The sequence below is a fragment of the Nycticebus coucang genome, chromosome 1 (genome assembly GCF_027406575.1).
Source record: "Nycticebus coucang isolate mNycCou1 chromosome 1, mNycCou1.pri, whole genome shotgun sequence".
Lineage (NCBI taxonomy): Eukaryota > Metazoa > Chordata > Mammalia > Primates > Lorisidae > Nycticebus > Nycticebus coucang.
This window is the reverse complement of record NC_069780.1, coordinates 7695078-7722412: the sequence shown is the minus strand read 5'-3', so window position 1 is coordinate 7722412 and position 27335 is coordinate 7695078. Positions and strand designations below refer to the sequence as shown.

The 27335-nt window shown below is 36.5% G+C and overlaps 1 protein-coding gene across 5 annotated transcripts in view; it reads left to right on the top strand.

The window, feature by feature from the left end:
- The window catches only part of CNOT6L (CCR4-NOT transcription complex subunit 6 like), a 108937-nt gene extending 83479 nt beyond the window's left edge, over positions 1-25458 (top strand). For all 5 annotated transcript variants that reach the window (XM_053590308.1, XM_053590226.1, XM_053590277.1 and 2 more), the window contains 4 exons: positions 4044-4195; positions 6867-7094; positions 13057-13259; positions 18232-25458. In XM_053590308.1, the coding sequence (XP_053446283.1) occupies positions 4044-4195; positions 6867-7094; positions 13057-13259; positions 18232-18444 (796 nt within the window). In that variant the 3' untranslated portion in view covers positions 18445-25458. The remainder of the gene's footprint in view (positions 1-4043; positions 4196-6866; positions 7095-13056; positions 13260-18231) is intronic.
- Positions 25459-27335: the final 1877 nt, after the last annotated feature.

Below are 27335 nucleotides of genomic sequence, written 5' to 3'. Positions count from 1 at the left end.
GCGCCTGTAGCTCAAACGGCTAAGGGGCCAGCCACATACACCAGAGCTGGCAGGTTCGAATTCAGCCCAGGCCTACCAAACAACAATGATGGCTACAACCCAAATATACCCGGGCATTGTGGTGGGTGCCTGTAGTCCCACCTACTTGGGAGGCTGAGGCAAGAGAATTGCTTTTTTGTTTTTTTTTTTTAATTTGGCCGGGGCTGGGTTTGAACCCGCCACCTCCGGCATATGGGACCGGCGCCCTACCCCCTGAGCCACAGGCGCCGCCCGGCAAGAGAATTGCTTTAACCCAGGAGTTGGAGGTTGCTGTGAGCTGTGATGCCATGGCACTCTACCCAGGGTGACAGCTTGAGGCTCTGTCTCAAAAATAAATAAATAAAAATAAAAGTGAAAAGAATGGTAAGACAATCATAAATTATCAATGAAGAAAAATGTTGGCAGCATAGTTGAAGGAATCTAATAAACCCAATAATTGTGCAGAATTCATTTCAAGAGAATTGTTTTTTACATGAAGAGAAATCAATAACTAAGCATGTGTTTTTAATGTCTTATGAACCTGTGATCATTGCCAAGAAAATTAAGAAAAAGCAAAGGCTTGTTGAATGCCATTAAGGAGGGCATTTTAAGTAACATTATGCATTGTAAATAACAAGGAAGGAATAGGCATAGGCACACTGTGGATTATGTAATCACCAATTGACAATCAAGAAAATGAACTATACAATTTCTATCTTTTATGATCCCTATTGAGAATTATCTTTAAAGCGAAAATAATAAGACCAGGGAAGAGGGGATTGGCAACTCAAGAAGGTGAGCTTGATAAGCCAAGAGAGTCAAGTCACTAAACTGCCTTATTAGTTAGATTTCCACATAAAGATAATTATATCTCATGGAATTAAGGATTTTACCAAAATATTATTAGGGAACTGGCATAGGTAGTAAACTTTTATGAATATTGGATTACAGGAAAAGTTCTGGAATTTTGGAGATGAGTGAACCGTCCCATTTTTCAAAATGAAAGACCTGCCCAGCCTTAGTTTTCCTCATCTTTGTAATGGCAAAAGTAGATCCTCCCATTATAATTTAGATTCTCTAGAAAGGAGACTCTGATAGTTTGATGTTTAGGTTCCTAACAGTAGGAATCAACACCTATGGAAAGGAAGGGGAGGCCTGTGAGAATTAAATCACAGGGGCCTAAATCCTTGGACCTTCATCTTTTGCTTTTGATCTGTAATTGGATGTGTTGTTCCCAAAAGTGTGTGACCTTGAAGAGGCAGCTGTTTTCAAATAGAGCAATCCCTGGAGGATCGATGAGGAATATGGGCAGCATATCTCCATGTGTACATGTTAGTAGTAGCATGTATGAAGTACCTCCCACAGATGTGGATACTGGGTAGATCTCAATACTGTAGCTTTTATTATTGTTATTTTTATTATTATGGCCTATTGAGAATTTTAATTATTTAAGAGAAGGTTGAATGTACGCCTGTAATATCTGTAAATGTCCAAAAGCTACCAGAGATACTTAATCTTTTGGAAAAGTAGAATGATCCCATGTACCACATAAATACAGCTATTTCTATGTATCAGTAAAAATTACAAAAATTGAATGAAGTTTCAAAGTGCTTAATGTCTGAATGGAGAAAATTGACATCTGTTGTCAGATATCCAAAGTTGCATCATGTAGAATTGTCTGATATATTCTTGTAAAGAAAATATTTAAATCCAGGCTTAATAGAAAAAATTGGACAGATCCAGGGAAGCAAATTTTAGTTAAAGAAAATGCTTCTTTTAGAGTCCTGTCCTTCTCCCTCAAAAAAGAATGGCCTGATTTTAGTAGAAGTAAAATTCCAAAACTAAAAATACTGCTATTCCATGTGATTTTTCAGACTTTCCTATAAAATTCTAGCTTCCTACAAATTAGCCTTAGGAGTTCAATAAATATTTGTAAGATAAACAAATATAAATGCCAATAATTGAACTGTAACTTAAAAATACATGTTCATTCAAATGCAAAATTTTAGCATTTTGGAAATCACTAACATATTCCTCAAGTGCTTAGTTGTTTTGGTGCAGACCTCTGAACCAAGTTTTTGCCTGCCCACTTACTTTTTCAGAGTGCAAACTCAGTTATTTTTCACTTAGATCTGTGTATCTGTGTGAATCAGGATTTTTACTCATACTTTGTAACCAAAACAAAATAGAGAATTCACTGGGATGCTAAGACTAATGTAAGATGATAATTATCATCTATACCCTCTAATTTAAAGTTTTCATATTCATTAAACCAGGTTGATTACTTTCAGGGATTAATTTATTTTAATATGGCTTTGTTTTGTTTTATGTATGAAAATCCCACCAGAAATTGTTCGAAAAAGATGTTTTACTGCTTAAAAGTATCTGGAGAAGTCTGGATGGTCAATCTTATCAATAGAACGTATTTCGAATCTGTTCACTTGTCTTTCTTTTTCTTACCTTTCCCATGCTACTGTCATTTCTTTTCTTTTTTTTTTTTTTTGCAGTTTTTGGCCGGGGCTGGGTTTGAACCCACCACTTCCAGCATATGGGGCTGGCACCATACTCCTTTGAGCCACAGGCACCGCCGCTACTGTCATTTCTTATTCAGCTAATCTCAGAAACTTTTTGATCGGCTTCCCAATTCCCCTTTTGACCCCTGTAATCTATTCTCCACAAAGCAGCTAACGTGGTCTAAAAAAATTCGTCAAATAATATCCTGTGCTGGCATAAAACATTTAGTCATTCTTATTCCTCTCCAACATCATTTCCCACCCTTACATTTTTTGTTCTTAAAAAGCTGTTGCTGTCTCAGGACCTTTCACTTTTTCCTTCTACCTGGAATGCTGTTAATCCCATTCTTCACCTTAAGAACGTCTCATCTTTCATGTTTCAGCTTAAAGATCACCTCTACAGTGAGTGGAAACTATACTCCTTTTAAGCATTCTGGGTTAGAAGTAGATGTGTGAGGCAGAATTAGAGCAGGAGAGGGAGAGTGGATTTGTCTAGCACAGCATCCTGCAGCATAGTAAGCCCGTGTTTTTGAAGGGATGTGTAAATGCTTCTGTTTTCAAAGGTAAGAGGAAGATGAGGACCAGGGAATGTTGTGAGAACAAAGATGTCTTCATTTCATCCCAGTGGAAGTATTGTATTTAGTAGATTTTTAATCATTTATAATTGTTTCACAGAATTTATAAAATTAGGCTGAAAAAGATTTAATGACTTGACCAAGCCACACTGTCATTAAAATGTCAGTGCTAGATTAATTCTGTAAAATCCAACACATCTGTGATACTTCGTAGTTTGGCACTAAGGAAATAAAATACTGTTAGTGCAGAAGCTACATGTACAGGGAGAGCCATTTCTTCATCTTGCAGAATCTGTTTCTCTGAACACACACAAATGCAGCTTTCTAATAAAAGCCAAGTCGTAAAAGCTGTTACTCCTTAGCTAAGTGTGTGTCCCTGTATTTTCTTGACGAATCTCTTGGTGTGGTGGGAATAAAACTGCAAACAGGGTAAATGGATTTTAATCTCTTTTTTCTCATTAACTTTCTGCTCAGTTAAGATTCCGTGTACCTTGAAATACCAGAAAATTCCAGTAGTAGTTTAAACAAATGAGGGAGGGATGATTTTGTCACACAAGAAATCATCTAGAAATAGGCAGTCCAGAACTGGTTCAGTTCCCCTTCCTCATTTTTAGAAGACTGGCTTTTGCCTTCCTGCTTCTTACTACGTGGTCACAAGATGGTTATTCCTCTGGGCACTTACTGGAAAGGGCAAAGGTGCAAAAGGGCAAAGGAACATATATGCCGTCTGAGGGGAGCCTCTAAGGAAATTCTTACAATAATCAGATTTCTTATGTTCTTAGTTGCAAAAACTCTATCACATTGTAACTTGCAGCTAGAAAATGACAAGGGAAACAATGACTAATGTCTGTATCTTGTGTCCACTTCATTTACTATCTTTTGGCACAATAATCTAAGGTACCTAAAGTCATCACAATAATGGTATTGTTCCTTTTAGATTTACCTTGGTGCAGAAGCATACGGTGGAATTTAACCAAGTGGCAATGGCTAATTCAGATGGATCCGAAGCAATGCTGAACAGAGTGATGACAAAAGATAATATTGGTGTCGCTGTGGTATTAGAGGTCCATAAGGAACTATTTGGAGCAGGTGAGTGCAATTTAAAATATTCTGCTTAAAATAAACATCATCCTAGGTTTTCCCATCTCAAAACAAAAGAGAATCTAGCTGCTATTTATTGCAAAGTTATTTTCTTGTCTTTTGCAAAAAGTTAAGTAGAGATGGGCAGGAAAATAGCACTAACTGTATAAAGTATCATGTGTATATTCTTGGGATTTGTTTGTTTGTTTGTTGTCATTCTGTGGTCTCTGTCACTGTCTTTTTTACTTGCCAGGTAATCTGTGTGGTTTTTTTGATATGCCATTAATTCCAAAAGGTTCTTTGAAATAGGGAATATTTTGGTCAGGTGGCTGAATTTAGAAATTATGCTACCTTGGTCTTCTTTTGAGACATGTTTTTAGCCTCTTAAGTGTGAATCTTTTGTCTTCAAGGTTAAGTACTTGGAGTGTTTTCTCTAGTTTCTTTGTTACATCTCAGTCATTGTTAAGGAAGAGCAAGAGCTGGGCTTTTTTGGTACTTTCTCCCCAGCATTTTAGATTATTTATAGCTTTCTTCAGAGTCAGAAACTCATTATGTACTTTGTGTTATCTGCCAGACCTTTTTACCCTTTCTCTGGCCTGCTTCAACACATTTCATTGCTTACTAGTATATTTTAAGCAAATGGCAAAAGGGGAGGAGACCACATAAGGGATTTTTTCTTCCCTATACTTTTTTGTAGAAGAAAGGATTTATTTTTTTTTGCCTTGAGTATTGATTTGAACTATTCAGACCATGAATATATGTCAGACTTCCTTTGCCCATCATTCTTTAAGTTTATCCATTTTCAAAGACAGTCTTTGATATGAGATTTTGAATTTTCTTCTTTTTTTAGTTTTTCCATTTTTATCACTTTTTATGTCATTTCCAATCCCATTCTTCTCAAAAAAATTTTTTTTGGTATTGTGAAGATTGAATTTTTTTTTTTTTTTTTTTTGAGACAGAGCCTCATTTTGTCACCCTTGGTAGAGTGCTTTGGAGTCACAGCTCACAGCAACCTCAAACTCTTGGACTCAAGCGATTCTCTTTGCTTGAGACTACCAAGTAGCTGGGATTATAAGCACCCGCCACAATGCCTGGCTATTTTTAGAGAAAAGATCTTGCTTTGGTTCAGGCTGGTCTCAAACCTATGAGCTTAGGCACCTGCCTCGGCCTCCTAGAGTGCTAGAATTATAGCGTGAGCCACTGTGCCTGGCTTGAATTTTTATTTTTTAATTTTACTCCCCCTTTAATTTCCAGAAGAGTAATTCTAAATTATGTAATAGACACTTTGACATTCTGAGATATGTATCTCTTGTGTGTCCTAGAGGGGGAATTAAATAATAGGAGAAATGCTGATGACTCCTTTGAAGGGACAAATTTTTAACATTTAATACAGTCAATATTTAATCTATAGCCAAAAGTGACACTATAAAACTTCTAGGAAAAAAAGACAGATGAGAAGATTTTGACTACAAGTATTTATCTTATGATTAAATTGCTTTAAAAGTGACTGCTTCTGTCACATATAAAAGATACTTTATTTATTTGTTTTACAACATTGAGGATACTTGTAGCTTGGTGAGACTAGAAAGAAACTTAACTTCATTAGAATGGCAGGCTTGGAAAATTAGCTCTTTTTCTCCCAAGCTTATGTCAATAGAAAAATTAAAATGACATTTCAATAGAAATTTAAATAGAAAAATTTAAGTCTGTATATTCACTGATATCCAACAGTCCAAAAGTATACAAGGTTAAAAAGTAAGAGACCCTTACCTCATTCATATGTAGGTGTCCAGCATTTGAGAGCAGACTATGTTCTTATTTTAGAAATAACTTTGAGTGTAGGGTATAGATTTGTTGGGCAGCAAATTCACTTCCTTATTTTATTTTGTATAGGTTAATATATCGTTACTGCCATTAACTATTGAGCCATCACTGTTAGGCTTAAACGCAAGGTGAAGGTACTAGGCAGTAGGAGAATTTAACTTAATTTTAGATAACTCAAATAACTGAAAACCTGCCTCACAAGGTTATTGTGATGTTTAAATGACACATAATTACAAGTGCTTGTTTAAAGCACTTTGGACGTTGGAATCTCAGAGGGGGGGGGATGAGGGATGAGAAATGTCTGTTGGATACAGTGTACACTATTCAAGTAACGAGTATGCTAAAAAACCTTGAATCCACTACTATACAGTCCATCCATATTAGAAAAAACACTTATACCCCTATATCTGTTTAATTTTTTTTAAATGCTTGTTTAAACTAAGAACTCAGTGAATACAAGGTATTATAATGAAATGTTGATTATATCGTGATATAACTTGAGTGTGTAGTCAAGCCAACTTTTTCTGTAAAGGGCCAGACAGTAAGTAAATACTGTATTTTAGGCTCTGTGGGTCATATACAGTGTCTAGCATGGTCATTTAACCCAAGGGCTACAGTTGGCCAACTTGGTCTGGAAGAGTAATTTCCCTATCAAGATTACCAGAATCTCAGCCCTTTTAACTTCTGAGAACTACTTTATGACAAAAGAGGGAGGAGGGAGGGTCTAAATTCATAGAAAAGTAGTGGCTATGGATCTTTAAAAAAAAAAATCTTAAGATACCACTTTTCTTGAAACATAGGCATAACTTTGTTTCTTTTCTTTTCTTTTCTTTTCTTTTATAATGTTTAAATGTAGGTATGAAGCCTATTCATGCTGCAGACAAACAGCTGCTCATAGTGGCAAATGCCCACATGCATTGGGACCCAGAGTATTCTGATGTGAAACTTATCCAGACCATGATGTTTGTCTCAGAGGTTAAAAACATTCTGGAGAAAGCCTCTAGTAGGCCTGGCAGCCCAACTGCAGATCCTAATTCCATCCCGCTGGTGCTATGTGCAGATCTTAACTCATTGCCAGATTCAGGTATTTATAACATCATTTCCTCATTGCTTTCAATTTTGCTTTTACTCCTAGTTCAAAGGCCAGCAAGCTCCTAACTTTTTAGTAGAGAGAGAATCTCCCAGAGATGGAACACAGGGTAATTGAGGAAAGTTTACTTAAAGAACCTATTTCTGGGTGGCACCTGTGACTCAGTGGGTAGGGCACCGGTCTCACATACTGAGGGTGGAGGGTTCCAACCCAGCCCCAGCCGAATTGCAACAAAAAATAGCCAGGCGTTGTGGTGGGTGCCTGTAGTCCCAGCTACTTGGAAGGCTGAGACAAGAGAATCGCCTGGGCCCAGGAGTTGGAGCTTGCTGTGAGCTTTGTGACGCCACGGCACTCTTACTTACTGAAGGCGATGGAGTGAGACTCTGTCTCTACAAAAAATAAAAAGAAACTATTTCCAAAGGTATGAGCTGAAAACAAAACAATAAATGATGAAGTCATTTATTGCCACGAGGAGAGTTAGGGTCCCTTTACTACCCCTACATCTATAAGGGAAAGTTGTGGGAACTGTCATCAGAACTTGGAAAAAATATAGTTGTAGAAGAGGACCACATAATAGGAGGGATGGCTTTGAATTGAATGATGCAGTCAATCCCTGGCAAACCATCAAGGGAATCAGAGGAGTATGCAGCCCACCTCACTCGGTTCCTGTTCCTCTAAACTTCTGCTACTGCTGCCCATCGACCAAATGCAGCTTGGTGGGTGGTGGAGGGGCATGGTTTTGGAGTTGATGCAATAAAGTTCAGCTTTCTGAGGCACAAAGGGTAGTGGAGAAGCGTGATATGATGGGACAACCAGAAAATAATCATCACAGGTAGCTATTATATAGAGTATAATAACTTTGGCGATTTGTAAGTGAACTTGTTAAGTGAACGTGAATACCGTCATTAGATACAGAGGAATTACCCAAATTCTTACTAGGATTTTATATTACTTCTAACCCTCCACTGAAGTACTTTTGTGTCTAAACTTTTGAAAAATTTCAGATATTTGAAATGTAAAACATTGAAGTGTTAACTCTTTTGCTAATACCAAAGCATATTATGAATTTTATGTGTTATCATTACTGAGCTATTTAAAATTATTTAAAATGATCACTAAACAATAAATATAGTACAAATGTCTGGACTTGGAATATTTAAAAAAGTCACTAAACTAGAGGAATGTCTTTTTCTCTTTAGCAAATAAATGCTGACATCGTTGTTTACAAATGTTTGTCTTTAAACCCTAGGCCACTTGGCATCTTACCTATATCCTCCTTTCTTAATCCCTTTTTGAGTCGACTTGCTGTCAAGTGCAAGTTTTCCTCCTATTTTATTTGATTTCTTTAAGTCAATGAACTGTCATTGTGCAGAACAGCATAATGAGTTGCCTGGAGCCATAGTAGAGAGAGAATCTCGAGGCCACTTAATGACCTGTGCAGCCTCACTCAGTTCCTCATTTTATTTTATTTATTTATTTTTATTAAATCATAGCTGTGTACATTAATACAATCATGGGGTACCATGCGCTGTGTACATTAATGCAATCATGGGGTACCATGCACTGGTTTTATGTACAATTTGAAATATTTTTATCACACTGGTTAACATAGCCTTCCTGGCATTTTCTTAGTTATTGTGTTAAGACATTTATATTCTACATTTAGTAAGTTTCACATGTACCCTTGTAAGATGCACTTCCCTCCTTCCCTCTTCCCCTTCCCCCTATTCTTAGGCTATAATTGGGTTATAGCTTTCACGTGAAAGCTATAAATTAGTTTCATAGTAGGGCTTAGTACATTGGATACTTTTTCTTCCATTCTTGAGATACTTTGCTAAGAAGAATATATTCCAGCTCCATCCATGTAAACGTGAAAGAGGTAAAGTCTCCATCTTTCTTTAAGGCTGCATAATATTCCATGGTGTACATATACCACAATTTATTAATCCATTCATGGGTTGATGGGCACTTGGGCTTCTTCCATGATTTAGCAGTTATGAATTGGGCTGCAATAAACGTTCTGGTACAGATATCTTTGTTATAATGTGATTTTTGGTCTTCTGGATATATACCTAGTAGAGGAATTGTAGACTTGATTGGCAGGTCTATTTTTAGATCTCTAAGTGTTCTCCAAACATCTTTCCAAAAGGAACATATTAGTTTGCATTCCCACCAGCAGTGTAGAAGTGTTCCCTTTTCTCCACATCCATGCCAACATCTCTGGTTTTAGAATTTTATGATATGGGCTAATCTTACTGGAGTTAGATGATATCTCAAAGTAGTTTTGATTTGCATTTCTCTGATGATTAAGGATGATGAGCATTTTTTCATGTGTCTGTAGGCCATGTGCCTATCTTCTTCAGAGAAGTTTCTCTTCAAGTCCCTTACGCTCCCTGAGATGGGATCACTTGTTCTTTTCTTGCTAATACATTTGAGTTCTCTGTGGATTCTGGTTATTGAATCTGTTGGAGACATAACCTGTAAATATCTTCTCCCATTCTGAGGGCTGTCTGCTTGCTTTACTTACTGTATTATTGGCTGTGCAGAAGCTTTTTAGTTTGATCAGGTCCCATTAGTGTATTTTTAAAGCTGCTTCAATTGCCTGGGGGGTCCTCCTCATAAAATATTCACCCAGACCAATTTCCTCAAGAGTTTTCCTTGCACTTTCTTCTAGTGCTTTTATAGTTTCATGTCTTAAGTTTAAATCTTTAATCCAGTGCGAGTCTATCTTAGTTAATGGTGAAAGGTATAGTTTCATGTCTTAAGTTTAAATCTTTAATCCAGTGCGAGTCTATCTTAGTTAATGGTGAAAGGTGTGGGTTCAGTTTCAGTCTTCTACAGGTTGCCAGCCAGTTCACCCAGCACCACCTGTTAAATAGGGAATCTTTTTCCCACTGAATGTTTTTAATTGACTTATCAAAGATCAAATAACGGTAAGTAGCTGGGTTAATCTCTTGGTTCTCTATTCTGTTCCATACATCTACCTCTCTGTTTTTGTGACAATACCATACTGTTTTGATCACTATCGATTTATAGTATAGTCTGAGGTCTGGTAGCGTGATTCCTCCTGCTTTGTTTTTATTGCAACACATCAAACAAACTATACACCATGGCCAAATGGGTTTTATCCCAGGGTCTCGAGGCTGGATCAATATATGTAAATCTATAAATATAAATCAGCACATAAACAAATTAAAAAACAAAGACCAGGGCGGCACCTGTGGCTCAGTCAGTAGGGTGCCGGCCCCATATACCAAGGGTGGCAGGTTCAAACCCGGCCCCGGCCAAACTGCAACCAAAAAATAGCCGGGTGTTGTGGCGGGCGCCTGTAGTCCCAGCTACTCGGGAGGCTGAGGCAAGAGAATCGCTTGAGCCCAGGAGTTGGAGGTTGCTGTGAGCTGGGTGAGGCCACGGCACTCTACCAAGGGCCATAAGGTGAGACTCTGTCTCTACAAAAAAAAAAAAAAAAAAAAAAAAAACAAATGACACATGATTCTCTCAGTTGATGCAGAAAAAGCTTTTGATAATATCTAACATCTCTTCATGATCAGAACACTTAAAATTGGTATAGAAGGGACATTTCTTAAACTGATAGAGGCCATCTACAGCAAACCCACAGCCAATATCGTACTGAATGGAGTTAAATTGAAATAATTTCCACCCAGATCAGGAAACAGGCAAGGTTGCCCGTTGTCTCTACTGCTCTTTAACATTGTAATGGCAGTTCTAGCCATGGCAATTAGGGAAGAAAAGGCGATCAAGGGTATCCATATAGGGTCAGAAGAGATCAAACTTTCACTCTTCACAGATGATATGGTTGTACATCTGGAAAACACCAGGGATTCTACTACAAAACTCTTAGAAGTGATTGAGGAATACAGCAGCGTCTCAGGTTACAAAATCAACATTCATAAATCGGTAGCTTTTATATATACGAACAACAGTCAAGCTGAAAAAACAGTCAAGGACTCTATTCTGTTCACAGTAGTGCCAAAGAAGATGAAATATTTGGGAGTTTACCTAACAATGGATGTGAAAGATCTCTATAAAGAGAACTATGAAACTCTAAGAAAAGAAAAAGCTGAAGATATTAACAAAGGAAAAACATACCATGCTCATGGCTGGGAATAATCAACATTGTTAAAATGTCCATACTACCCAAAGCAATATACAATTTTAATGCAATCTCTATTAAAGCTCCACTGTCATACTTTAAAGATCTCAAAAAATAATACTTTGTTTTATATGGAATCAGAAAAAACCTCGAATAGCCAAGACATTACTCACTTCCTCATTTTAAATAAGAAGATAAGAAGATAATGATGTTACTTCAGAGAGTTGTTTGTGGGATTTAAGTGTGTAAAACACTTAGAACAGTGCCTGGCATGTAGTAAATACTAAATAAACAATACCTCCTTCTGAGCTATGCCCAATACTGGTACTGTCTGTACTTAACACATTCATTGTATCTTTCTCTCATTCCTTATAAAAAATAGAAAAAAATGACTCTTAATAGAGCTCACTAATCATCATCGTAAGAGTTTTTTTTTTTTTTTCAGATTGGACACCTGCAGCGCTGTGCCAAGCAGTGTGTTCTTTTTTTTTTTTTTTTATTGTTGGGGATTCATTGAGGGTACAATAAGCCAGGTTACACTGATTGCAATTGTTAGGTAAAGTCCCTCTTGCAATCATGTCTTGCCCCCATAAAGTGTGACACATACCAAGGCCCCACCCACCTCCCTCCTTCCCTCTTTCTGTTCCCCCCCCATAACCATAATTGTCATTAATTGTCCTCATATCAAAATTGAGTACATAGGATTCATGCTTCTCCATTCTTGTGATGCTTTACTAAGAATAATGTCTTCCACGTCCATCCAGGTTAATACGAAGGATGTAAAGTCTCCATTTTTTTTAATGGCTGAATAGTATTCCATGGTATACATATACCACAGCTTGTTAATTCATTCCTGGGTTGGTGGGCATTCATCGTAAGAGCTTTGATTTCTTTTTTTATGTTTGTGGAAGTAGTGTACTTTGCTGCTATTCCCTTCAGCTTTTTAGACACATCTGATACTTTTGGCTAAGTGATACTTCTGCCATATAATATTCCTTATGGTGGTAGACTGAGAAAACTCACTCTAGCTCAAGATAATGATATTGTTTACCTACTGTCACTAGACATTGAGATGTTGAAGATGCAAAATCTGTTTTGATTTTTTTTAAACATTTATTGCATGACTAATTGAATTTTTTTTTTAATGAGAGATTTTGTCATCCTCGGTAGAGTGCTATGGTGTCACAGTTCACAGCAACCTCAAACTCTTAGGCTCATGTGATTCTCTTGCCTCAGCCTCCCACATAGCTGGAACTATAGGCGCCCACCACAACACCCAGCTATGTTTAGAGATGGGGTCTCGCTCTTGCTCAGGCTGGTCTCTAACTACTGAGCTCAAGTAATCCATCTGCCTTGGCCTTCCAGAGTGCTAGGATTATAGGCATGAGCCACCACACCCAGCCCTTGTTTTGATTTTTTAATATGTGCTCTGTTTATACATTCCCAAAGTTATTGATTAACTGTATAGACTAGGGAAGTACTTAGGAGATAGTGAAGATAATGGTTTGAAATAATTTTTCAAAAACATTTAGGGTCAAGGCCTTTCTGGTGAATGCTACCATAGGTCCTGGAAATCATCTTTAGCCTGAAGAACCACCAAAGAAACTTGAGTGATCTTTATACTTTTTTGAAATAGCCAAATGCCCTTTAATTTGATTGAATCATGAAATTGCTAATACTTGATTTTTTTTTTTTTTTAACAATAACCGGAAAAAGCAGTATTATTTGGCATTATATAAAACCACTCTGAACCTGGTGGATCAACTTGGTGTTAACAGGTCTTGGCTGTAAAATCTTACATAAGGTCTAATGGTAGTATTCATTTTTTCTTTATTCTGCTAGGTGTTGTGGAATATTTAAGCAATGGAGGAGTAGCTGACAACCATAAAGACTTCAAAGAACTAAGGTACAATGAGTGTCTTATGAACTTCAGCTGCAATGGAAAGAATGGAAGCTCCGAAGGGAGAATCACACATGGCTTCCAACTTAAGAGCGCCTATGAAAATAACTTGATGCCTTATACCAATTACACCTTTGATTTCAAAGTGAGTGGCAGCCTCTGGGTGGGTGTAGAAGTTGTTCCAGTTATAAGCATATGACAAGAAAGGTGTACATTTATTATTTATGATTGATTGTATAATCTTCAGAAATTTCTAGATTCTCAAAATGTCTAGGCTAGGTATACACCTAAATGTAAGAAGATTTCTTGGGTTTTGTGGTTATTATTGTGGTCTTAAGAATTCTTTTTGAACCCTCATTTGTTAAAATTTCAGGTATTATTAATAACAACGAAAACTTCTAAAATGCTTACTATGTGCCAGGCACTGTTGAAACCACTTGTATGTGTATCTATATAACTGATCCCCAGCTGTCCATTACCATCCCTAACTTTCAACAGGAACCCAAATAATAAGGAACTGAAATAGCAAAACTCACCTTGAATGAATTTACATAGGCTTGCCTCAAAATTGTCTTAGTTCTTTTAACTGATAGCTTATTTATCTTTAAATTTTCCAGGTTTCTTTGGGGGATGGGTGTAGAGAAGGTTGTAGTTAAGGTTGGTTTTATATTCTTGTAGTCACACTAATATATTCCCAGGCAGTGGAACACTCTAGCTTAAAAAAAAGAAAAGAAAAACATTTTTTGCAAAATAAAACAACTTGGGGAGGTTTGGTTCCATTGTACAGGATCAGCTGTTCCTTAGAAAGCTTGCTTGTGGTGTCTTTCTATATTTAACCTCTTTACCATTGCCAAGTTTCTTTCTCTTTTTTTTTTTTTTTTTTTGCGGCAGTCTCACTTTGTTGCCCCTGATAGAGTACCGTGGCTTCATAGCTCACAGCAACCTCAGACTCCTGGGCTTAAGCCATTCTCTTGCCTCAGCCTTCCAAGTAGCTGGGATTACAGGTGCCCACAACTGCGCCCAGCTATTTTTAGAGGCAGTGTCTCGCTTTTGCTCAGACTGTTTGGGAACTCAGGCCATCCGCCCGCCTCGGCCTCCCAGAGTGTTGGGATTACAGGTGTGAGCCACTGTGTCCAGCCCCATTGCCAAGTTTCTGATCTCTCTGTCTACCTGCAGCTCTTCTGTTGTACCTCTGTTTGACTTTCTGGCATTTCAAGTATCTATACTAAAATTTTACATTATCCTGAAAAAATGTAAATATTAGAATGTGGTTTAGTATAAAAAGCCTAGAAAGAATTTAATACCAAAGGAAATTTGTGAAATGGGCTTTTCACATCTCCAATATCTTTTCCCCTTTTCAGTGTTAGTTCCTTTCCAAGAAACAAATAGGAGGAGAAGAAAAGAAATTTGTATGTTGATATTATTAATCAGCTTTTATAATCATGAAGTGAAAAAAATTGCTTAGAAGTTGAATCTGATTTAATACTTTTGCTTTTAGAGGAGGTAATTCTATCCAAGGATAGTTAATTTAATTTTATTTATATAAACATTTATAATAATTATGAGGTTTCTTAGAAAAAGAAGCCCTGATTTGTAGTGTTTGCTGGTTTTCTGTGGCTTAACACAGAGTTGAGGAGAGGTGCTAAGAAAGCCAGCACTACCTGGCTTTAAGATTTGATGATACACAGTTTGCTGTAGCTTACATCCTATCCTTGACACTACAGTGATATATTAAACAAATAATGTATAATATAATATATCTCCTATCATAACTCATAAAAACCTCTAATGAAGTTTCCCAAAATAAGTGTTCAGTAATTCTATAACTATTATTGTTGTTTTGGTATGTGCATAGATAAAGAAAAAAAATGAAATAAAAAAAATTTCTATCTCACCTAGACTTTGTAAAGGGTTATTTTTTCTTGTACATAAAGCAAAAAATGATCTTAGTCATCTGAATTGGCTTAAAATTCTTCATTGATGTTTCTTCAAAAGATCTTACATGTGTTAATAATTGAATAAAACATCTCATTGATCCACTTTCATTGTCCAAAGAAGTAAGTTAAAGAACTAGAAATGCCTGTCTCAGTAAGTGTTTGATATTTGGATATGTGGGCTGAGATGAGAAAGAACAGAGTTATAAATTGGTGGCTGAGAGGTTATATACGGGAAGATAAAGAGGCCGGCTGGATAGATAGATGCGATGAGAGGGTGGTACAGGATGGGAAGGAAGAATGGCCAGAGGATGAACTAGGGCACACCTGGCCAGAGAGAAATGAGCTTTTAGTTCAAGTAATAGAGAATGGACTTCTCAGTTTTATGCAAATATTTTATATGATTAATGCTATCCCAATATAGAAAGCATTCTATTAAAAAAAGGACAGGAAATAGAAGATATAAAATGTCATGTGTTCAACATTAAATACAGATCCAAATATAGTATGCAGGCACTGTACCAGTGAGGTATTAAATTGTGTTTACTTGGCTTGGCAATTGTTTACTTTCTTGGTTATTGAATAAGAGCAATGTAGGAAAGTGGTATTTGGAACTCAGATTCATTCAGTCTAGAACTGATTTGCAATGAATTAAAGGATGAGCAGCTAGGAGAATTGCTCTTTTCTCAATATTATTTACAGACTAGATATATTTAATAAACAAGTTAAACTTACTGCTACTACACATTACCCTTTCTCCAGCCCCCAGTGTAAGGGTATGTCTGAGTCTTAAATGAAAAAAGGAAGACAGCTTTCCTATTATGTCAAGTAGTAAACCTTTCTCTGTTATATTATGAAATTTATAATTTCCTTACCTTCCTTTAAAAGAAAACTTAATATAATACTAGCTCATAATCTGTTTTCACTGTTTTTACTTTTTTCTCAAATACACTTCTATAGACTTACAGTATTTACTTAATCTAAAACTATTTTCCCTCAGTATTATCTTTTTGTTTGTTTGTTTTGTGTAGAGACAGAGTCTCACTGTAGTGCCCTCAGGTAGAGTGCCATGACGTCACACGGCTCACAGCAACCTCTAACTCTTGGGCTTACGCGATTCTCTTGCCTCAGCCTCCCGAGCAGCTGGAGACTACAGGTGCCCGCCACAACGCCCGACTATTTTTTTAGTATTATCTTTTTTTTTTTCAGTTTTTGGCCGGTGCCCTACTCCTTTGAGCCATAGGTGCCGCCCAGTATTATCTTTTTTAAAAAGAACTTAAATCAAAAATGGTTAAGAATCATTAGTTCCTAATCTTGATAAATATGATCAAAGTTGAGGAGCCTCCTCATATATGCATTATGTACAAAGATTTGCGCAAATTCACAGACATGATCTTGCAGAGTTTTGATAAGAGTCCTTACGCTAGATGTTTCAAAACAAGAAAATAGTTACGGCGATGTCCCTAATTAAACTCGCACTTGAGTGTTCAACATCTTTTTTTGGCGTCTACATTGCAAAAAACTCCAGTCACTGACGGCACAATGGCACTCTAATAAAGAGACAATATATAGGTTTTCTTCAACACAAGTGACTGAGTTCATGTGTATTTTGTTTATAGTTGAAACAAAAGATAGTCTTATACGGGAAAGTAAAACCACTCTGACCTTTGTAAACTCTTCGTAAAATACTACTGTAAAACTAAGGATTAACCAAAATAGACCTGGGGGATCCTTGCTTGTGATCTTAATCATTTCCTGACTGTTTTAACTTAAAGTTCTGTGGATGCAGATAGCTTCCTTAATTTGTGATGAAGTCAGCTTGCATAAGGTGTTCTCTCTTAAAATAAAAACTGTTTTGGTGATGCCTGTAGCTCAAGCGGCTAAGGTACCAGCTACATACACCAGAGCTGGCAGGTTCGAATCCGGCCCGGGGCCTGCCAAACAATTGACAACTACAACCAAAAAATAGCCTGGCATTGTAGTCCCAGCTACTTGGGAGGCTGAGGCAAGAGAACCCCTTATGCCCAGGAGTTTGAGGTTGCTGTGAGCTGTTATGCAACGGCACTCTACCAGAGCTATAGCTTGAGGCTCTGTCTCAAAAAGAAATAAAAAAAAAAACTGTTTTGGGTGGCAGCTGTGTCTCAGAGGAGTAGGGCACCAGCCCCATATGCTGGAGGTGGCTGGTTCAAACCCAGCCCTGGCCAAAAAAAGAATCACTAACTGTTTTGGTCTTGATCAAATGAAAGTCAGCAAACTGAGTGATCATAAAATTTTACAAAATATTTTTATTAATTCTTTAAAAAGCAGCTCGTTTCATTGTGTTATAATTTAAAATACTGGCTGGAATTCATTATGTATAGTGTTTGTAAACAGGTACTCACAGGTGTGGAAATATATCTCCCTAATGGGGCTCAGGCTTTCTTGTTTTGGATAGGAACTCGATTGGAAGAAATTTGAATTTTTTCTCTCTTACATACACAGCCACGGACAAAAAAAGCCTGCTGGTTTTGAGACATACTCATTAGACAAATGAAATTATCCAGCTCTGAGAGATATAACTGATATATAATATATATGGGTTTCTTCTGATTTTTGCTTATACACATATACCAGGATTTGTAAAAATGACTATTTTAAACTAAAGAACAAATTGACCAGTTAACTGTGTATAGTATTTTGTATGCATGTAGCAAATCTGGGACAGCTGAACTAGGAGTAGCACATCTGAAAACATGCTTTACTTTGGTGTGTTTGGGTATCATGATGTATAATTGAAAATAATGCCAAGTATTATAAAAGAATTAATTTGGATCATACCTTTTTGTTAAATACATTTATATAGTAAATATCCTATTATACAGTTTCTGTTATATTTATAATGCTGTGTTAGATTTTATTAAACCAAGCAGGCCCATTCTGAAGATGGCTAGGCATGATTTGGTACTCTTAGTTCTCAGTTTATCACTTATGCAAAAATGCAAGGCTTTTTTCCTTATCGTGCCACCTCTGTGTCATGTAACATGCTTTGAAAACATGAGCCTTATTTGACCCACTGTTAAAACAACAAGGTTACTCCATTATTTGGCTTTTATAAATTATAGATTGTTCTTTATGTATCTTGATTTTTTTCTTTTTTTCTAAGCATATATTTTTCTTTTTTTCCAATCCCCAATCTCTTTCCAGGGTGTGATTGACTACATTTTCTATTCCAAGACTCATATGAACGTGCTTGGTGTCCTGGGGCCTTTAGATCCTCAATGGCTGGTTGAGAACAACATCACTGGGTGTCCACACCCTCATATCCCTTCAGACCACTTCTCACTGTTAACACAACTTGAACTCCACCCTCCACTCCTGCCTCTTGTCAATGGTGTTCACTTGCCTAATCGGAGGTAGTGGAGTACTGCCCCGTAAAGACGGGGATCTGTTGCTATGGACCTGTACAGTTGTAAATCAAAGTATGTAGGAGTGAAGTATGGCCATCCTTAAGCTGCTTCTTCAGGTTCCTTTCATTATGTGTTTGCTATAAGACTTTGTACATTTTTGTGCATATTGGTATCATTTGGCACTAGGGCTGGAACCAAAGTATTACTCTCTTTCCAAAATTTTAATTTAACATGTTTTTAAATTGGACTTTCTTCATATTGTATTAGGAGTCTGCATTCATAATTGATAAATTACCAATTTGAGGCCCAACAGCAGTGTATTTGGTTTTCCAAATCATATACTTTTTTTCCAGTGGTTTCTAATGAGCCAACCAGTTTTGTAAAAGGCAATTTTTAAAAACTATAAATGTAAGATTTTAAAATGAATGATGGCATGCCTTGCAGGGAAAACTTTCTTGAATTTGTGTTTCTTTATAACAAACTGATTTTTGGCTTCCCAAGTCATTTGCACAATAACAGAGCACTTAAATTTGCTTGATCTGTATATAAACTATGATACAGCCTCTGGCCATAATAAGAAAATTTGAGAAATTAAAGATGGTTGCACAACATGCTTTCAAAATCAAGCGTTTACTACTACATGACCATTTGGTGGCCAAATGCTGGTTGGGTTTTTTGGTTTGTTTTTCTGAGGAATCACTCTTTTTTTGGTCCCCCTTTTAGTTGTGACCTTTAGAAGTATTCTAAACCTATCTCTCCAGTTAATTTATGGGGAAACAGCAGTTAATTTATATTGCCACATATCTTGAAAATAGAATTTGATATGTTTAGGATGCCCACAAAATTAGTGTCTAGTATTTTCCATTATTCCTATTCACCCTTCTTTTCTGTCTGGTTGTGCTGGGAAAACAGATATTATATGATCTGTATCATTTTTGCTGTTATAGTCAAATGCTTTAAAAAAACAAAACTGCTGAATGAAAAGACCCCAATCCAAGTTTCAGAAGGGAAAAGCCATATAAATATTTCATGTTTCCCAAAGTAGGTTATGTGGCTGGTTGGTTTTGGGTTTTTGAGGAGGCAATGGAAAGGATTTGGGGAAGAGAGAGAACAAGTACGGGGCAGTAGTGAAAAACCTTGTATCATTTTTCCTGACTCTAGCTGCCAAATGGCCATTGTATGCTTTTAATCTTTATTTCTGTTGTCTGTCCGGGTTGAATTAAGAAGCTACTGGTTTATTCCCAACTGTTGATGCCTTTAAATATGTTGGAATCCTTTTTTGCCCAGAGGGCTCAGTTGCAAATCTGTGACTCAGGAGGCAATGAACATAGTATCATTTTCTGGGGGAAAAAATTGGTTGGCTACTTGATGTTAATTATGGCACAGGAAAAGGTTGTGTCTGTTTTTAAGTTTTTCTTTATTCTGCTTTTTTGCTGCTATAAGAGTTTTCTGAAATTTATATTTTAAACTTTTCATGCACTTTACTGTTTCTAGTCTCAAAATGTGATATTTTTAATAAACAAGAAATTTTCCATTATGTGAATGAAATTTTAAAAGAAAATAGCCTATATTTGTGTCTCACTAATATATAAAGTACAGGTCAAATTTAAATTATTTAATTAGTTTTAAATATATACAATTTGTCTCCTCTTTCAAACCTGACATCGTAGGCTGTTTTATTAGTCTTAAATGATGCATTTACTTTGGTCATTTTGTACTAATTTCTTCCATAGTAAATTAATCAGGCTATATGAGATATTTCTCCAAAGGGTAATTTTAGTGGGACGAGGGTGGTGGGATGATGTAATATCATACGTGGGATTGCATCAGCAGAAGGGTTCTGTGAAGCTTAAACTCTCTTTTAAAAGTGCCTAGTGATAGAGGCATTGTTTGTCATCTGTTATAATTGGAATGTCATTATAGTTCAGTGAAGTTTGATGTAAATAAAATATTCTTTTAAGTATGTTAAAGTACCAGAATAAACAAAAAGAAACAACCCTTAAGATGACAGATTTTCCTCAACGTGCAGGTATCCCTTCTTATATACCTCAAGCATCCGACATCTAGCCATGCAAATTGATTACCTGAAGCATAGTACTGGAAAGTAGAATAGCATGAAAAACTTAATTTTGTGGACATTACCTTTTTTTGTAATCAGCTACTGTATGTTTTATTTTAGGTCTTTTGTTTTGGGTGGGTTTTCAGCTCTGGAGGTATATGCATTAGCAAAACATTTTCCTCCTTTCATATATGCATGTCAATTAGCAATGTGAGCAATATTTCCTACCATACTTCACTCCCAATATTTTTTGAGATGTTTGTATAAAATGGAATTTAAAGTTCACTTATGATTGTATATGAACCACAGAGGAGCCCATTTATTAATAAAAAACTTTTTTAATAGTTAAATGTAGAGGGAAAAAATAAAAAAAATTGGGAAACGTTGTAAACAGCTTAAGTTTATTTTGTGTATGATCGAGGCACTCTGTTGCAGGAAGGTGTGTAATTGGGTTCTCTCTGCTGCCAAATGCACTCTTTCAAACCATTCATTATCCTGTGTATTTTTAATGTGGTTTTAGCAACTGTTGGTAGTAGTTCTGTTGAAGTAGCTAATTATGTTATGTTTTGGGTGGCACACACACTTGGGGAATGGTGACCCAAATTTCATGTGCACGGTTTCCCTTTTAGCCCACTGCCCAAATTTCACATAACCTTCACCTTGTGTTCCCTTTGTAAAAGGAGTGGTATCTGTTTTGAGCTGCCAATTCAGATGATCAGAAATGCTGCTTTCCTCAGCATTGTCTTATTAAAACGCATGCCATTTGGAAGCTTGGCAGCGAGAAGCCAAAAGGAAGAGGTGAATGACATACATATATTCAAAGAAGGTAAAATTTGTACGCTCATATTCTTTGTAATTCTCAGAACAAGTTAATAAGCTTTATGCCATTGGGCTGCTGCATATTTTATCTGAAGATAAACGAAAATTTGGGCATTTTTAGAATGTAACATCTTTTTTTTTTAACTGTTAAATATTCTGATATTTGGCTAAGAACTGAAGTGTTCTTTAAATTTGTTAAAACAGTGTTGTTCGAGGAAGAGAAAACAGCACTGCTTGCCATTATTACTGTCATACAAGTTCATGTCAAGTCACCCACTCTCTCAGGCATCAGAATCCACCTCATAGCTTTACACATTTTGATGGGGAATATTGCAGCATCCTCAGGACTGACATCTGGGAAAGGCTCAAATCCATTTACTGCTCCTTGCTTGTTGACTTTGTTTTAAAATATTGTGCCTGGTGTCAACTTTTAAGCAACAGCACTGCCTAAAAGCAAGCAGAGAACAGAATCCCAGCACCATTCTATAGGCAACTTTTTAGAATTCAGATACAGTAAATCTGTTCAAGATTTATGATGTTTTATGTAAAAAGAATTTTTGTATAACATAGCTGAATATTTTTGTTTCATTTCTTTGATGTAAGGCGTGTGAACATTCATTTGAATATCACATGTTAAAGTCAGGTATGGCACAATGGGTTCTGAGACCAGCTTCCCCCCACTTCTCCCTCCCTTCCCATTTGCCTTGTTCTAAGCTCTTTGTTTTCAAATTACTTTTCCAATATTCATATGCAGATATTTAATTTTACTAAATAAGCATCCTGTGTGAATGTATTAAAGAAGCCACTATGTTTTAGTGTTGTAGTTTGCAAAAAACATAAAGCTCCATTTCTTATCTGCCCCCCTTTTTTGGTGTCTTAAAGTTATATATTAAATCGCAGAAAAGCAAAGGAGGAAGTCGAAATAGCCAAGGCTCATATCACTTGATTCTATGGTAAATTATATTAGAATTGAAGGTGTGGCATATTAAAACTTGCACATAGACAAATGTGTTCCATTTTAAAATTCTGTCCCCTAAGTAAATATCATTGAGTGGATAAAAATTTAAGTTTGTGTTTGCATTTCCAGGGGTTTCTAAAAATCATTAATGTCATCTACACTTTCAGTATCAAATAACAAACAGTAGAGAAAGCACAAGGAAAAACAGGTCAAATATGATCTCAGAAGGAACCAGAGGCATACGGTTTGCCATTCTAATACAGGGCTGAGTTTCCTAGAGATAAAAATTGACTGTGTCCTAATATTTATTTCTTTTTTATTTTAGTTCAAGATATTGTAAGTACAGGCTTTGCAAAATATGCTGACTGATCAGCAGCTTTGGTTACAGAAATCAGAACATGATCAGTTTTGGCTACAAAAATGGTTTCATGGCAAGTAAGGATTCTATGGCATTTTCAGAATAGCGCTTATACATATATTTTGACAGAATATGAATTCTCATATTTGTAATGTATTATTTTTCCCAACTGCCCTCCCCTTGAAGAAGAAAATCACCTCTCTAGAAATGTGAAGAATATTCATTTTACCCCTTTCCTTTTGAATTGTATCATGTCTGTAGAGCTCTGTAAATTGTAGGTAGACAAATTAGCTAGGGAAGTTAGAATTATTTTTCTAAACCAGGAACTTCAACTAAAGTTTTGAATTTGTAGACGGATGAGAATTTTTATGGTTGCTTTAGGTGATTTTAATTTTGTAATAATAGCATTATAATCACCAGTTTTAAATTTAAACAGAAGTACGGTAGTACATTTTTAACCCAGCTTATTTACCAAAGTTGTAATCTGTTCAACAGGATGCCAAGAGCATCTTTTATTGTATAGAATGATATACATATCTTTATTTTATGAATGTCACCTAAAAATATAAGGGTAAAAAAAGGAAAGCCCTTACATCTATACTGTGGATGTTCTGAATAAGATTCACAGAAAGAAAATTTTAAAAACAATTCTTTTCTGGAAGGTGGTAAGGGATACCATACATATTTCCTATTTTCAACAAATACCTTCTTCATGTAAATTTCTCTGTTAAACCACAAGTCCTATAGGAAAAAAACAGGGAGATACAAAGAAAACACCAAACTTTATTAATCTATTTAGTAATATCTTTTGGCATAAGTTTGGTTTGACTTGGGTTATTCTTGGAACCAAAGGAAAACATGCGTTGAGGTTTCCATTCATCAAACATGATGTTAAAGTGGAGTATTTCTAAGTAAAATAGCTTTCACTTTCAATGGCACATCATATAAACTGAGTGGCACTGAACTGAAATTAGAAGTGTCATGGGAAATAAATCACATTATGAAAAGGATATACAAATGCCAAGTGATATGACTCTTTTTGGCATCAGTAGCTTTCAGAATCCTTCAGAGGGCATCCTTTGGCACCTGTTACTAGTTACTTTTGTTATAACAAGCTCCCTGAATTTAGATAATTCCCCTGTTTGTATGCCTGTCACTTTTAACTCTAAAGCGTAAGAATCATGGTAGTTCTCTCAGAAGTGGTCCCTTCTTGCTCAGTTTAGTTTTGTGTTAATTTCAGATTACTGATGTATTTTCTTTCAAACTATCTATTATTATATGTACTACATTTGTTTAATTTGCTTGTAGTTTTCTGAACTCACAGAATTGGCTCAGCGTTGATGTGTCAGACAATGGCTTTGCTTCTTACTGAACACTTAGTATCCTGCTACTTGTTTCAATGCTGATGCAGTAAATGATGCAGTATCTGGGTTTGTATTTATTCAGAAATTGTACTGTCCTTTCTCTGTGCTTACCTTGCTAAAAATATATTCCCTTACCTGTGAAATTCCTGAGCGGTGCTCTGCCAGCTTTTGTGGGGGAGGGATTTGGATGGCTGTGTCACCACACACTGGATCTGGAGTTGCTCCGCATTGTGAGGGGCCGATTTCTTAAACACCAGCAGCACTGGGAAGTGCACTGCGGGCACTCGTGCAGTTGTCCAGATGCAAACAGTTCTCACATCTAGGAGAAGCTGAGGTGTAGAGTTAAATACGAATACTCGGGAACATTTTATGGAGAATGTTTCAACTTTGGCTTTGTCGTCTCTGGAATGGGGTAATATGGACTTTTTTAAAGAGAAAGAATGTGTACCTTTTCTCTAAAGGGCCAGGTTATATTGCTGAAATTCACCATGGATTAATTTATATCTTCTATTGTGATTTCTTTCAACCACATAACAAGTGCCAACTAATTGTCCAATCTACTCTTCCACTCAATTTACCATTTGAGTAGGGAAGGGTTTGTTTATTTTCATTACTTGGCATTAAGGTAAATAACTCATTGTTTTGCATACATTTGGGTCATTTTGTGGTCTATAAAGTGTTTTTGTACCTGTTTCTAATGGTCAGAAAGTGAAGCATGTGATTTTAAAACCAAACAAGGTGTTTTAGTATTTACTTTCCCTGAATACTTGGTAGTTTATATTAATACTATTCCAAAACAAATTCTGTTATAGGTTATATATTTATTTTGCTTTCATTCTAAGAAAAAGCCAAGCACTAAATCAATGTGTTACTGTGTTCCAATAATCAGTTTAAAATCTAAGATTTTTTTTTTAAATCGGAAAATTTAATGAAGTGCCATATATTTATAGCTTGCTAGTGTTTAATGTTTAATAGATTGGTTGTGTGGTGTTCTAACCATTTAACACTATGTCATTCCTAAAGAAAAGTGGTTCCTCTTACTAACCATGTTCTCCCTGACAAAATCACCAGCTGCTTTATTTTTCTATTTATTACAGTTAAACAGTTGATAAGGTCTGAATTTTGACCAAACTGCTCAGCTAAGGTGTTTTTCACAGTAGACACTGTACAAAGCGTGTGTGTAAAGGGACACAGTTGGGAGATAGTATTTTTTCATTAATGTGAACATTGACTAAACAAAGCAGTCCTGCCTTTTAAATCTCATGGCAGCTCAGAAGGGAGGTACTTAAGAACCTTACTTACTATGTCCGATGACAAAATACTTTTTCCCATTTTGGAGCTGGATCACTGCTCACACAAGATGTATAGGGCTAATATGTGCTTGTTTCCTTGCACCTGTGTACTCTCTCTTCTCTCCCCGCCCTCTCCTTCCCCTGTAGGCAATAAATGGCCATTTTGCAACTGCATACCTTTGTCTTGGTTTTTGACTCTTTATTTGTGCAGTGTAAGTCTCTGCTTTTATGTTAGTATACTTCTCTTGTAAAGTGAATGAAGTAGGGAGCAAATATAATTCATCCAAAATATGTAATTATAAATTCATACTACTTTTTTTTTTTTCAGTAAAAACTATGTTACTATTTTGTTTAAAATGGATTCTGAACTTAGTTATGTGACTTGCTTTGCCTGAAGAAATTCAAGCAAAGTGACATGGTGTCCTGTCTGAGTGGAGCTTTAAGAGCCGTTGTCTAATTTGCCATGTTGCCTTCTCTTACACTGGTGATCATGTGTTGAGATGGAACCTCTCATCCTACATCCTTGTGACTCTGATGAACAGAACTACCCTGCTGACCTTTGGACGTGCAGTGTAAGAAACAAGTGCTAGAAACATTAGTATCTAAACACTATAAAGTTTTGTTTTTTAGGGCCATCCTGTGTGGTAGATAACCATCAGACAAATTTGCTGACTTACTAATAACAACTAAGCTCAGCAGCTGGACCTATCCTAGAGTAAATTCATTCAACAAAAACGGAGATATTTTCTGTGAACAAGGTGCTGTGGGGGATATTAAGACAAAAAACATTTTAGTAATCTCTGTTCTCTTAAGAATTCACATCCCAAATACTCTTTCGGACATAGGAGAAGATACTGAAATGTTTTAGAGTAAAGGGATCTTAAATCTTAGAAATTTTGGGAAGGGGGAGGAAAAGAGAGGACACATAGTGAAATAGGAATTTTGCAAACTAGGGATAGTCAACTGAAAAAATGCTTTCAAAATACTGTGTGATTGAGAACAGATTCTTGGAGAGTAAAACAAAGAAATTGAGATGTCCAGCTTTACAAGTGCTTGAGGAAGATAATGGCAGATTATTTTGGAACAGATTGCAAACATTGACCGAAATATCTAGGCTGAAGTTTCAGCGTCTGCTGACGTTTTTTTTTTTTTAAACCAAGGACCCAGTATGAGCCTGTCTGTGACCCTGAGGACCTTGACTCCACAGAAGCCCTTTATGTTGGCTAGCATAGAGTCACTCACCTGTAAAGTGAATCTGGACATTGTCCAGGTTTCAAGATAACTATCTTCTTAAGAAGATACCCCAGAGATAGGTCATTGAACACATTCCACCTTGGGCAAAATGTGCATTCATTGGTAAAGTGGAGATAAACTCAATCTCATGAAATGTTTTTTTCAAAATCAGAGACCAAGAAAAGGGCTTGCATGGAGGTAATTTATTTGAGTAAGTGATCCCAAGAAAGAATGGAATAGAGAAGGAGAAAAAACCAAGTCAAGTGCATTGTTGAGCTAATCACCTCTTTGGGTAACTGGGGCATAAACCTGCTCCCTAAAGAGCTGAATTTCTATCAGAAATCACCTGAAAATTCATGAGGACAGGAGAGGAATTTATCTGTGGGCACCCATCTTCCCTGAGGCAAAGATTACTTCATGGATGTTAATTCTTTTCCCCATCCATGTTTGTGCACATACCGGATTCACTTAGTAATTTCCGTAGGTGTTCTATATAGTAATAGTGGAGAGACAGGCTGAGAGTGCAGAAAGCAGGAAACGTGTGGTGCAGCTCAGGCCCGGTGTATTACGTTACACCTGTGTACATCTGGTTGCCAGGGCAATGGTGAGAACAAGGAAGTGAGCCGAGAGGGCATGAGATGGGGCACAGAAGGAGTCGTACGGCATACTCCTGGTACCACTGACGTCTGTTTGGGCCTAAAGTTAAGTTCATTTTACCACAGCCTCGTAGGTGATGGCTGCCATCATCTTTCCCAAACACTTAACTGATCCTAAGAAATAGACGAGCAGTAGGAGAACAAAGTGCTGCATCTGGTTCT